This window comes from Columba livia, chromosome 6 (assembly GCF_036013475.1).
Source record: "Columba livia isolate bColLiv1 breed racing homer chromosome 6, bColLiv1.pat.W.v2, whole genome shotgun sequence".
NCBI lineage: Eukaryota > Metazoa > Chordata > Aves > Columbiformes > Columbidae > Columba > Columba livia.
This window is the reverse complement of record NC_088607.1, coordinates 4,131,825-4,145,521: the sequence shown is the minus strand read 5'-3', so window position 1 is coordinate 4,145,521 and position 13,697 is coordinate 4,131,825. Positions and strand designations below refer to the sequence as shown.

Below are 13,697 nucleotides of genomic sequence, written 5' to 3'. Positions count from 1 at the left end.
ACCTGCAAGTAGCTACATTCACACAGTAGTTATGACTTCCAACACCATGACCTGAGGCGAACCTTGTGTTTTGTTAAGAGTTGCAGAAGTAATTAAGAAGACACGGAATAACTCCTCTTTGGCTTGGAAAGACAGTTTCAGTGAGTGGTCCCACTGGCCTAACAGGGCACAGACACTGTTCCCCAAGCCTGGCCTTGCAAGTCTCACCCCTGCAAATCTGGAGTTCAGGAAGGTGATTGCTGTAAAGCAGGATGATCCACACCCAGTGGGGAAACAGCCCAGCTACTTTGAGTACAATTAAAAACAATTAAACACAGAATAATTTAAAAAAACCTTTTTATTTAGACAAACACAAGAAGAGCTAGATAGGATTTATGTGCTATGTTTTTTGGTTGGAAAGCCAATGCGTACTTTAAAGCGCTGCAAGAGACCGCGGGGATACAGTCGTGGAACAGCGTGTTGTAAGAATTTGTAAAACCGCATGAGACAGAGTTTTTTAAACCAATTACTTCCCATCCATTCAGGGACAGAAAAGCCCCCAGCTAAAATTCCTTTGCATTCCGGTGCTTGTAACGATGAAGATGAAATGTGATTTTCCCTTCTAACAAATGCTTCAAAAAAAGCAAAAAAACCAAAAAGCATGTGTTTCTCTGTTATGGAAAATAGTCTCGGCATACTGGAAATTCTGCATTTTACTTATTTTCTACCACGAATGCCCCATTTTTAAGGAAATGAATAATGTAATCATTTTCTCTGATTTATGTTTTCTTTTCTGCCTCATTTGGCACTAATGCTGTGTTATTATAAGAACAACTGTTCTCTGCAAAAAGAATGATCTTTAGACATCTCATCCAAAACCTCTGAAGTCACTGGGAATGAACAGAAAAAGACGGCAGGGACGTGGGTATCAGCAGCAATTGAGTATTTTCCCACTGACCGCGCAGATTTTCTGCTCGTCGCCTGATGACACGGAGCGGCAGTTTCCTACACCTTCTCAGGCAGAAAGAAAAACTCTCCTCCAGGTAGGGTACCAAGCACACAGCTTGCAGATTTCAGGTCAGAAGTCAGAAATGACAATAAAACATGGGTCAAACAGGGAACAACCCAGTCCTACGAGCAAATTCAGAGCCTGGGGACTTCGCTGGCGAGCATCCCTGGAATTGGAAACGTTGGTGTGTACCATCAGCAGGAGAACAGCAGCAGGAACAAGTGCCACAGCTCCCGAGCTCTCGAGGTTTGAGACGTGCTGGCAAGCTGAACGGCAACGAGGAGTGCTTGAAAAAGGAACTTGGAGAAGAATCTGGAGGGAATTAGTGTCAGCCATGTGTAAAGAGGTTTACTTTTCCCATCTCCAACGCCTATAATTACATCTCAAACGTGCTAATAAAATCCGGTGGTCACAGTGGGGTTTGTTTCTCTTTGTCAAAGTATGTACCTCAAACATGCTGCTGTGACTCCTGGAAAAAAAAAAAAATCGACTTTCTTACACTTCAAATCGCCATGCAACCACCAGAAGCGCAGCCGTCGCACCCCGCTTGGGCAGAAGGACCGTGCCTGGCTTCCGGGGGGACACGGGGGATCCGTCCGCCTCAGAGGTGCGGGGCGTAGAAGGGGCCGAGGTACGCGGGGCCGAGGAAGGGAGCGAAGGCGCCGCCGCCCAGCGGGAAGGGGGCGGCCGGCGGGACCAGGACGTTGGCGGCGGCGTAGGAAGGGAAAGTCTGGAAGGGCAAAGCGCCGGGAGCCGGCGGGCTGGGGCTGCCGCCCGACGCCGCCGCAGCGGGGGAGGATGCGGCGGTGGCCGCGCCGTCGGCCCCCGGGTGCTGCTTCTTCCATTTGGTGCGTCGGTTCTGGAACCAGATCTTCACTTGCGTCTCGGTGAGGCTGAGCGACAGCGCCAGGCTGAGGCGCTCGCAGACCGACAGGTACCGGGTGGCTCGGAATTTGTTCTCCAGGGCCACCAGCTGCTCGTAGGTGAAAGCCGTCCGTGCCCGCCGAGGTTTTCCGCATCCCGCCTCGGCCCGCCGCCGCCTGCCGCCCCGCGGCGAGCCCGGCTCCTCCGGACCGGGCTGATGGGAGGCGGGCCGGCCTCCGGTCCCGTCCCCGGTCCCGTCCTCGGGCTCCTGTCCCGCTGCCTCGGCGCCGCTCTCCGCCGGGGAGTGCGCATCTGAGGGGAGATGGCGGCGCTCGTCAGAGGGGACACGTCGGGGAGGCGGCCGCGCACCCTCCTCCCGTCCCTCACCCAGCGCCGAGGCACCTGCCACCCCTCGAAACCCGGCGCTGCTTCTCCATCACCCCCCCTCTAACGTGAGAAAATAAGGGTAATCGTTACAATACAATAAAGGAGAGACCAAAAAAACCCCAACTCTCCCGTCGGGCGAGAGCCCCTCCGCGCTCCCATCGCATCTGCGGCAAGGAGCGGGGGGGCCGTCGATATGGATTTCTTACCAATTAAAAAAGAAGTTATTAAAGTCCCCTTCTGAAGCGAAATAAATCCCCTCCCCTCCTCCCCATCAGCGCGCTAATGGAGTTTCAGATTTGCGAGGGCCAGATCGATAGATGTCATCTATTAAAGGTAAGTTTTAATCGAACAATATTAGGATCAGGCCGGGGGAAGGAGGTTTGAAGTGGGCACCTGCAAGCTGCGGGCAGGAGATAGGCGGGAGTCGGTAATAGGATATCGATCAACGGGAGCTCAGGCATCCTCCGGTGGGGACGGGCTGAGCAATTACCCGTCCCGCTGCCGGCCGGGGGGCCGGGGCAGCCGACCCCTCCCGCCCTGGGGAAAGGGGTACCCGGGAGCCAGCGTGCTGAGGGAAAAATACCCCGTACGGTGCCCTGGCAAGAGCCGCGGCCCGTCTGGGGTCGGGATGGGGCGGTGAAACGCCCTGGGATGCCCCGTCCTCCTCGGGCGGCGGAGGATGCTCCGCACACCGGGAGGCCGGGGGTGGGAGGGAAACACCGAGAACTTTTCCCCTTGCATCATCGAGAGTTAAAATAGAGATCCATCCCCCCGCTTCCCCCGCGCTGCCCCGTTCCATCTTCCTGCGGGAGCCCCGCACGGGGAGCGCACCCCGCGGGGATTGGGAGTGCCGGGGGTCCCCGTCTGCCGGCGCCTCCACCTGCTCGCCCCGCCATCGCCGGCCGGAGAAACTCGAGCGCGTTCCTACCATGTGCCTCTAGTTTATTCCTCCCGCTGCCGGGAGCAGTAGCGTCCTTTCCTACTTCAACTCTTCCCAAACTTTTCTCCCGTTCGCCCGAGCGGGGGGCGCTGCCCCAGCTCCCCGCGGCCGGTTCGCGTCTCTTGCTGAATTTCTGGGGATCCAGGATGTCTAAGACGGAGAAGGAGATTTTATGATGGATGGGGGCCGCCTTGGCCCCGCGGTCCGGGCATTCCGGCATTCCCTCCCCTCACCCTCCAGCGCTTTCCCGGAGACCTGCTGGCTCCCGAGCGCGGAGCCGGCGGAGGTTGCGCCGGGCGCGGAGCGGGGCCGCCTCCCGAGCCGCACGCCTGGGCGCGGAGTGAGCGGCGGGGAGGAGGGTCGGGCGGGGAGGGCGGAGGGGCCGGCGGCGGGGTGGGGGCAGAGGAGGGGGCAGCGCAGCCATTGGCACGCCGCCTCCGAGCCCCCCACCTCATCCGCCGAGCTGGCTCCATCCCTCCAGCCCAAACTCCCGGGGATGGGGCTTTCCCGTTACCTGCCAGCCCCTGTTTGGGGGTGGGAGGGGGGAAGCGCAGCGAGGTGGGCTGGGGGCGCTCCCCCAGTGCGGAGATGCGATGGGATGTGGCAGCCCCAAGGATGATTAAGCAAGTGGAGCACCTCGCTTATGAGGAAAGACCGAAGGAGCTGGGTCTTTTTAGCTTGGAGGAGACTGACCGCATTAACGTTTATAAATATATAAAGGATGAGTGTCACGAGGATGGAGCCAGGCTCTTCTCGGTGACAACCAATGATAGGACAAGGGGCAATGGGTACAAACTGGAACACAGGAGATTCCATTTAAGTTTGAGAAGAAACTTCTTCGTGGTCAGGGTGACAGAACACTGGACCAGGCTGCCCAGGGAGGTTGTGGAGTTTCCTTCTCTGCAGACGTTCCAACCCGCCTGGACAGCTTCCTGTGTAACCTCATCTGGGTGTTCCTGCTCCGGTGGAGGGATTTCGAGGTCCCTTCCAATCCCATTCTGTGATTCCCCTGGGGTCCGGAGAGCCCCCAGCCATCACAGTCCCTTCTGCTGACCCACCTGCAGATGCCTTGGAACAGCGGTGGTCCAGCGGGGCAAGCTTCGTGTCTCAGAGGGACCCAGAGAGGAGAGGCAGGCTCCTGCATCCCTCTGTGGCACTGAGCAGGCTCCAGGCTTGAAGCAATCCTGCTAGCAGCCAGAGTTTCAGATGTGAAACTACAGGGAGAAATGAGCAGCTTCTCATTTTGGGTCAGCTCAGGATCAGGCTAGGTCAGACTCTGGGCCAAGGGCTAGTCCTAACTCCTCTAACTCACCTGTGGTGTTCACACTATTCCCAGTTTATAGGCAGGGAAACTGAGGCATGGCCATGCTGGGGGACTACCTGCCCCACTGACAAACCCCCTTGCCTTGAGTGGAAATGATCACGTGTAACTGGGACAGCAAAGGCCACAGCAGGTCAAGCCTGCACCACTCTCACGACCATGACCACTTCTAGCCAGCTTATAGAAAACTTGCTAGCAATGTATTTCTGTACATCTGTATCTGTTCAGGGGGATGCTTTCCTCTCTCTTTAAAGTTGGTTCATTTAGTGTATTCTGTGAATGAGGCCAAGGTGCAGATGAAGGGGCACCCTTCAGCCGGAGGAGGCCAGGGGATGCACTTCTTGGTGGGAATCTGCTTTTATCCCTAGAAAGAAGTACAAACCAGAATCCTCCTCCTCTTCACAGGTGTCTCAGCCTCAGCAGAACTGGCCTTTCTGTTTGCCATTGCAAAGGCCTTAAGATGACGGGAGGGCAGGAAGGTGAGATGAGGATGTGCAGGGCAATGTGATTGCAAGTAATTGTTACTGTTAATTACGTGGTGGCAGCATCCAGGAGTCAATTTGGCACTGGACTCTAGGATGAGATACCAGGCGTGCATAGAATAGAAGGGAGCTCTGTCCTGAGAACTTCACTTGCTAAAGCTACCGACTGATAAAGCTTAGTTTTGGGGGTGCACCCTGCATGAAAATGAAGGTGGTGATGAACGAGAAAACACTGCTGTGTGCTAGTTAAGTATTGCTTACTATTTAAAGTTCCTTGAGGTGCAGAAGAAGGAGAAGGGAGGGGAGAGGTGCAGTTGCAGGTGCTGGACATCGTGCTTCAGAAGTGAGATCAAATAAAGAAAATGGATCTGTAGCCTTAATGCAGATCCTATTAATGTCTTTGAAACAAGATTCTTTTTGTGGCTCAACACTAGTTTTAAACTACGTGGAGAAATCATAGGTATTATGGTATGGTAAATAGGTGCGTGGGTCACTTTCTTTTGAGAATACCTGCAAGCCTTGGCAGTGCCAGACATTTTTTATGTTTGGAAGAAAGAAAAATCTTATCTCCTATATGTGAGACAGCAAATACTCTGTTTGAATTAATGTGTCTGCAGGAGTTGAGAAAGTAAACTGTAGCCTTGGGGTTAATTGATGAGCTAGCACCCATCTTTAAATATCGTTTTAACACGTGCATGCACACCAACCTGCAAACATGCATGCAGGTAGGAAGGCACATACAAAAAAAGCAGACATTCATGGATTAGTTTTAGCAGTCTGTTTGAAGTTGGCCTGTTTCCCAGCTGAAGCATTAAAATTCAGCCCGAGTGCTGTCTCTAAATTGCTTTGATGCTAGGTGGGTTTCAACCCTGACCTGTCCTGACGGCAAGTGATGGCTGTAACAAGCTGCGGATCAATATTCATAGCGGGTGTCCTGGACTGATAACACTATCCAAGACAATGTTCACCATCGGTGGAGACAGCTGAGATATTGCACCATTAGTGATGTTGTTTTAAATAACCTGATCCATTTCTGGGTCTATTTAATGAATTTCACAGTTTAGATACTATCTTTAAAGAGAAGCCAGAGGCTATTCCAGGATCAGTGATGCAAATCAAAGCTGCCAAGGGTCCTCTGCTTTTCTTAAACAAAGTGGGCTATAATTCCACCACAGCTCTTTATGTATTCTGGGAGTCATGGCATGCTATTGATAGTATTAGCAATAAGAAAATATTTGGACTTTATCAAGGGAGAAAACAATATTATCTTTAAAGCTGGAACAGAGCTGATAAAATCTTATCTGTGACTATAAAACAGAGGGGATCGGTTCAGTTCTTTATATGATGAACCAGTGGTTTTTTCTCGATCGTCTATATGAAGCACTGAGCATGTATGAGAAGATGCCATCAGGGCAAGGCACAGCTGAGGTGGGTCTCATCAGGCTTCTGCTGCTGTTGGATCAGCGCCTTGGTCCCCAAGGGTCAAATCCTGCCCTAGGTCAGTTGCCCAGACCCACAGGCTGTGTTTTGGGGTGCTCAGCAAACCCGAGCTCTGCGGCGTCCTAGCACCGGTGGCCACCCAACCGTGCTTCTGCTCCCAAGGGAAACTGCGGGATGGAAACACAACGAGATCCTCAGCGCTTCAGAAAAGTCTGACCCAAATCAAGACCTGGTGTGCTTGTGCAAAGGCATCGCTGGCGGTCCTGAGTGCTCCCGGAAATGACAAGAGCGGTATTAATATTTAGGACAACGCGTATGTTGCCTTTACTTTCAACAGCATCTGACTCAGGTGACGTGTGTATTTCAGAGGATGGAAGATTTTCCCCAGGAAAGCAATGTCTGAGGGAGTTTATAATGAGATAGGGGATGAGCCCTGGCACTCATTGACTCAATGGGCTGGTTTCTATTGCCAGTTTGTTTGCCGTCCTGTTGGCAGCGGGCAGCCGGGGTGCTCTACAGGGAAAACCAAACTTGGTCTGTGCACCAACCTGCCTCAGATGTGTAAAAAAGATAAAAAAAATATATATAATAGAATCATTTTGGTTTGAAAAGATCTTCAAGACCATCGAGTCCAGCTCTTAACCCAACACTAGCACTAAACCATGTCCACCAGCATCTCACGTGTTCAACCCCTCCAGGGATGGTGACTCCACCGCTGCCCCGGGCAGCCTGTTCCAATGCCCCACAGCCCTTTCCGGGGAGAAATTTGTCTTAATATCCAACTTAAGCCGTGCGGGGGCGGAACGGATCCGCGGGTGTCCCCGCGGCCTCCCTGCCTGGACTACACTTCCCAGCAGCTTCCGCGGCTCGGCCGGGCTCGGCCGGGCTCGGCGCAGCTCGGCTGGGCTCGGCTCGGCGATGGCGGCCTGGGCACGGGCGGTGCGGGGGCTGCTGCTGGATGTCAGCGGGGTGCTGTACGACAGCGGCGATGGCGGCGGGGTGCCCATCGCCGGCTCGGTGGAGGCCGTGAGCAGGTGGGTGCCGGGGGGACGGGCTGGGGGGGCACCCCGGAACACGGCGGGACGACCCCAAAATACACAGTGTGCTCCCAGCCCTGCGCTTTGCGGCTCACACGCAAGGACCAGCGAGGTTCGGGGTTCAAAACCACCCTGGCTGCGCAGCCCCCGGTTTGCTGTGCCAAGCTGAGCGGGACAGGAACACAACCGCGAACGTTTTGGGTCACTTTGGTGGTTTTTTACGCTTATTGGTGGAGCTGCTGACCCCGAGCTGATGGCGAAGGAGCCCGGAGCAGCGCAGCTTCGTTTTGTATTTACTGTCATAGTCGCACATGTATTAAGATCCAGCAGTATATAGGAGGTCTGGTATGATCCCCCAGTAATGATTTTTAAAATATTGCCCGTGCTGGCGTGGTGCTTTTGTAAGTTGATGAGCTTTACTGTCAAATTAGCTTGAGGTTTCTTGCAGAGAACCTGCAGCCCAGCAGAAATGGAGGATTTCGGTTAATGATTGCCCAGCTTATAAGAGACTCAAAAGCAAAATATTGTTGTGGCAAGTTACTCACCAGCGCCCGCAGGTAGTGAGCTCCCTCGCTTCTCGCTCGGTAATGTAATCCAGTTAACACAACCTGAGTAACTGCAGCTAAACAGACAGTGATTCCATTTATTTAACTTATCTGACTTTAATTAACTAGGTTGACTTGTGTCTCTATCAGCCTTGCTTGCCCACAGGGGCAGGATGGGGCCAGAGGAGGGTGATGGCTGCAGGACCCTCTTTGTTTAAAGATATTGATTTGTGAGTCTGTCCCGCTGGGTTTCTGGAAGAGTCTTTTGGGTCTGTGTGGTGTTTCACTAAACCGCTGCAGAGAATCCAGGTCCGTTTCATGTGGTGAGTGCTGCTGCGCGGACCCCACTTGGGATGTTTTAAATGTTGAAATACTGAGCCAGTGTGTTGGCAGCCAGCGTGGCAAGCATCTCTGTGGCTTCTGTCCTCCAGGGCTAGTGGGCTAGTGTCTTCTGCTCTCCATCTTCCAGGAGAACATCTTACCACCCTCCTCTCATTTCATGGACTCGTAGAATGTCCTGAGCTGGAAGGGACCCACAAGGCTCATGGAGTCCAACTCCTGTCCCTGCACAGGACACCCCACAGGTCACACCGTCTGTCTGAGGACATTGTCCAGTCTCTTCTTGAACACTGTCAGATTGGGGCCGTGACACCTCCCTGGGGAGCCTGTTCAGTGTCCAGCACCTCTGGGTGAAGAACCTTTTCCTCATGTCCAACATGAACCTCTCTTGCCAACTTGGACATTCTGCTGGGACCGTCACATCTGTTGGGATTGCAGCGTGTAGCACAGGGCAGCCCAGATCATAGCAGGCGCATCCAAACCGAAGCTAACTAACAACTGTATAATTGCTGTTGGAGATCAGATCAGTCCTTTAAAAACCAGGACATGTTCAATAATATGCGCATTGCCGTTCTCCAGATGCTTATGACACTTTTATTTGCTCCTCGGTTTTTAAACTTTATTTCCCGTCAGGTTGCAGGCTGTTATTTAATGACTTTTGCCACTGCATTTGCTGAAATCTCCCGCATGGAGGCAACGTAAACTGCGATTTAACTTACGGCTATGTCAGAAATATGCTGATGGAACAGCAGTAAAATTCTAGCCTTGGGCTAAATGTAAGATATTAGGGGCTTTCTGTTAAAATACTGACAATGTCCGTGGGGCTTCTCTGCAGCTCTGTGCATGAGGCTGGTTTCCTAGGGAGTGTGTTGAGAACGCAATGGTTGTTCTTAGCACATGTGGACTCCGAGAAGTTTCATATCAAAAAGCAATGGAGCTGCGGAAATTGGGGACAGCAGAACTGAGTGTGGAAAAGCGCCAGGAAGGAAGAAATACCCAAACATTTTGTTCAGGTCAGCCAGTGTAAGTGGTTAAGAATGATCATTTTCCTTGGGTAAAGTCAAGTAGCCTTATTTATCTGCCTGTTAGGTTGGTAATTGTTCTGGCTCACACCATTTGAAATCTTTATTGACTCATTACCCTGTTGCCAGTTGGTCATTAATATTTGTGTCTGCGTTGTAGTGCAGCTCGGTGGTTTAAAGCAGATGGATTAAAGCTAAAACTGGCTCTTTTTTACTTAATTAATTATTCTTTGTATAATTAAAAAGTCATAATTGCAGATAGCTAGGAACTTTATAACTAGTTCAAATGGATACGATCTTTTCCTAAAAGAGATGTCTAAAATCTTGTGGTGCATATGTATGTCCATAGGAGTCTTAAATACCATTTGATAACTTGTACTACAGATATGAGCTCTGATAATCAGACCGACCTGCTCTCTTCAGATTGTCTTGCTACATCATCGCCCACACCGTTACACCAATTAACTTTGTGTGACAACACATAGCACACACCAATAAAAACATAATTAAACATCTTCGTTTGCTGTTGGTTTCATATAGCTGAAACCATTTTGACTCCACTAAAACTATTTTTTTCTGCATTATTTTTCTTGTTTTCAGCCAAATTCTGCTATGCAGTTATTTCGGTTAGTGTTTGAAAGACTAACAGTGTAATTTCTGCTGGCAGAATTTGGCCTGTTTTCTATTTATGATGCCTGCAAAGAGGGTGCTGGTGTCTTGTTTTTTTTTAGCTGACAGTACAGGCAGATGGAGCAGAAAAATGAGCAGAGGAGCTGACGGACACTGAACCATCCTGACCAAGATGATGCTCAGTTCCCTGTGCTGTAGGGACCCTCCTGAGGAAAGCGTCAGGAGTCACTTTCCAAACTTGTGATGGGGCGCTAAGTGTTACAACTTCATTTATTGCTAATTTACCTGCGTCTCTGATGAGTTCTACCTGTTAAGTATTTTAGGATTCAATGTGTGCTGAAAGGGGATTGGTGAATCGGAGGCTGAAAGGATGAACCGCAGGAATATTTGCTGTGCAGAGCAGATCTCCTCCTGCACCCGATAACGAGAAGGTGAATCTGGGTCTGTTATTTGTCCGACCTACGGCAGACAGGCACACGTGTGCCTAAGGATGTTAGTCCTGGTTTAACCCAGAAGCAAAGGTGCCAGGAATGTCATTAAATCTGACTTTAGGTGGGGATATTGGGGTGTTGGATGACTACAAAATCCAAAAGCAGCTTGATCAGATAATTTGGCTCTTTAAAGCTTTTAACCCGTAACGTTTCTTGATTGTTTAGTTTACTGTGCCGTATGTTTGTTCACGTTTTTAAAAAATCCTTATAACAGAGTCAGGTAAAACCCATCTTTTCCGAGTGTCTGTGGTGAAGTGGCAGATGCTGTGGAGCAGATCAGAAAGCCCATGGACAAGATTAGAAAGCCGGTCGGTGACTTAAAGGCTTCTTCTGGAGCCGGCCTTAACAGCTCCTCTGTGCTGTGCTGTTATTGCCTTAATTGATTTACACAGCGTTGACACGAGGTGAGCTATTCGCTTTTTATCTTCCGAATAGCAGGGAGCTGGTCTCTTACAAGACAGAAGGTGGTTAAACATCCATAAAAGATGCTCGGGCCGTGCTCTGTTATTTGCATTTACAGCTGTGCGCTGATAGCGTGCCCATTAGCATATCCATATGAAAAGCACACAGTGGTTGGACATTTACAACATCCTGTTGTTTGGCCCATATAGTGCATCTGTTGGCACAACTTTCCACGGGGCCCTTTAAAAGAGCAACGGAAATCTGGGGAGCGGGGAGGCTGTGGAGCAGCTGGACAGTCGCGTTAACATAAAATACCCGGAGAGCCTAACAAGGGGAAGATTGCGAGGAGAACAAGCGGAATTGGAACTGTAAAGCAATTCAGCGTGCAGGGGTTTGGGTGGGACGGTTGTGAGCTTACAAAGAGCCATCTGAAAGTGTGTGTGCGCGACGAGGAGTGGGAAATCTTTGTTGTAACCTGCCCCTTCCGCAGCAACAGAGCCACAAAAAGATGAAGCTGTTCTGTGTAGTGGTGTAGCTGTTCAGTGCAATTGATGCTGAGGGGTGCAGGGTTGTCACAGCTCCTTTCCAGTCTCTAACACTGGCTGTGGACCTTCCTAACCCATGTGTGCTTTCCTAATCAGCGATGCTCGTTGCTGTTTTAAAAAGATTCATGTCCGTGAAGTTGTGGGTGCCGCGAGCGCTGTCTGCACAAATTGCATGAGTAAGTGCTTACACTTTTGGTATTTAAACATCATTAACCTTTAGGGTCTTGAGCTACTTGCTGTCTATCAGCACAATTATGAGCTGTACAAATATTTACCAATGAAGAATAATAGAAGATACTACAGTGATGCTTACCAAGGGTACTTGTTCATCCACTACCCTGTGTAAATACTGATAAACTCCTGAAGCCGATGAGCAGCACTCTGCCTCGTTCTTTGCTTTCGAACTGAGACTTGTCTCAGTTTACCACTATTCTTTTTTTCCCATCTTTCATGTCTGGTGAACTCAGTTTGGAATCTTATGATTGAGCCCAATCTTTGCATATTCTCAGCAGGATCGCCGTGCGGGTTCTGTGCTCGCTTTCCAAGTGATGCTGTGGGAGCAGTCGGTTGCTTCCAGATTAAAATCACACCGTGTTTGTTGGAACACAGCTTGGTCTTCAAGCTGCCGTGGTCAAACAGTACGGTACCTTCTAAAGAAGGTGAGCAGAGCGTGGGAGAGCAAATTCTTTCTCTATGAAATGGGCTGATTGAAAGCTTTTGGCAATTTACTTTCTTTTTTCCAGAAATAGAATGCATTGTGTACAAACAGGAGCTGTTTGTATACAAAGTAAGAATTCTACAGTGACAAAGATAAGTTGCTTTTGACTGAAATTTTAATGGCATAATTAGTAGCTTCAAAGGCACCAAACCCAACTACTTTTATCACAGAGTGAAAGCTATTGGAGTATGATTCCTTATATTGTCCATAAAAATGTTTTGCTTAGTGCAAATAAATATATTCCAGACCTGTTCATGTTAAGTGAATCCCCAAAGTTCAGCTTTTTGTTTCCTGACAGCTCCAAAGTGGAGAGTTACCAAATATTTAAAGTCTACCAGAGTTTACTTTTGTTACAAACGGCACCCGCGTGTTTGAACCCTACTCAGTGTTGTGTTGCTGTGGAGTAACAACCAACTGGCCTCTACAAGGGGAGGTGAGAAGCCCTGATTCAATCCTTGCAATGTGGTTGAAGTCTGGAGCTCCCGGGTGTAATACTTTAAGCTAATTTGGTAATCTGCAGAGATTAAATGTGTCTTGTCACTGAACACAATGGACCAGGAAGATTTTTCTTCTATTCTGCCTCGTGCTTCCTTTCTGCAGATTCATTTCAAAGCCATGTGTTGTTTTATTTAAAATACTTAATTCTAGATTTCACTGTTGTGACTTATTGTTGTCTACAAATCTGTAGATGAATCTGTTGTCCACCTTTGTGTTCAGACAGGCGGAATATGATTGATGGTGTTTTGGTCAGTAATTCCGGTATGCAGCAGTTTTCGGTGTGTCGGGGGGGGGGCAGCCTTTGTAGAAGATCCAGGACAAGACGGCCCTTGTGTTTGCTTTGATGTGCAAGTTCCAGTATTTATTCCTATCTCTGAAAAAAAAATAATAATCAGGATGGTCAAAATACCTAAATAAAAGGTGTTGCTATGTTTTTAAAGTTTACTTTGAACAACAATTCAGTGATTTGTCAGTTTTTGCTGCCAAACAGTGTCTCAAAGTTGTGTTTCCAGAGTCTTTACTTTTATAATAGTACCCTTTCTTATTTCACCCTTAAATAACATTGGCCTCTTTTCTTGTGGCTCCTTCATATGTGCCTTTTAATTCGCCTTCATTCCTGTTCAAAAGCAATGCCCTCCTATTTCTTTTTTTAATCCCTTTTGCAATCCCTCCTTTGGATCCCTTCCAAATTATCCGCTTCTATATATAGGGCAAGGTGAGCCATATGGGGCTGGGGAGGAAATTGTGCTCGTGAGGTGGCAGATGAGTTTCAGACACAAGAATGCAAGGGGGAGCAGGGCCAAAAAGTGCAGTACGTAAGGATTTGTCAGCTCCTTACTAATAATATATAAAGCAACAAGCTGGACCACCGGAGAACGGGAGTTTTAATGAGCTGGGCCGTACTCAGGACCAATGTCAGGACATCAGTGAATGGAAACACCAGGAGATGAGGGGACAAAAGGAGCATCGGAGATGTGACAGCAAGGTTTAAGCAGTTTGGATGTGCTGTGAGGATGGGGGAAATCAGAGGAATGGAAAAATTCGGACA

General features: G+C 49.6%; 2 protein-coding genes across 7 annotated transcripts in view; one reads left to right on the top strand and one right to left on the bottom strand.

Annotated features, from left to right (window-relative positions):
* Positions 1-319: 319 nt before the first annotated feature.
* Positions 320-3,618, bottom strand: NKX1-2 (NK1 homeobox 2). Of its 2 annotated transcripts, XM_065066771.1 has the most exons (3): positions 3,435-3,618; positions 3,168-3,329; positions 320-2,164 (listed from the first exon to the last, which is right to left on the bottom strand). In XM_065066771.1, exons 1-3 carry the CDS (start codon positions 3,601-3,603, stop codon positions 1,590-1,592), a joined length of 906 nt encoding a protein of 301 aa, XP_064922843.1. In that variant the 5' UTR covers positions 3,604-3,618; the 3' UTR covers positions 320-1,589. The 2 variants fall into 2 exon arrangements, with proteins under 2 accessions (XP_064922843.1, XP_064922844.1); XM_065066772.1 differs by having other exon boundaries at positions 3,168-3,512.
* Positions 3,619-7,289: 3,671 nt separating this feature from the next.
* Positions 7,290-13,697, top strand: part of LHPP (phospholysine phosphohistidine inorganic pyrophosphate phosphatase) — a 76,179-nt gene continuing 69,771 nt past the window's right edge. For all 5 annotated transcript variants that reach the window (XR_010473366.1, XR_010473368.1, XR_010473367.1 and 2 more), the window contains exon 1: positions 7,290-7,456. Coding sequence is in view for 1 of the 5 variants with exons in the window: in XM_065066763.1 (XP_064922835.1) it covers positions 7,341-7,456 (116 nt within the window). In the remaining 4 variants the exon portion in view is untranslated. The remainder of the gene's footprint in view (positions 7,457-13,697) is intronic.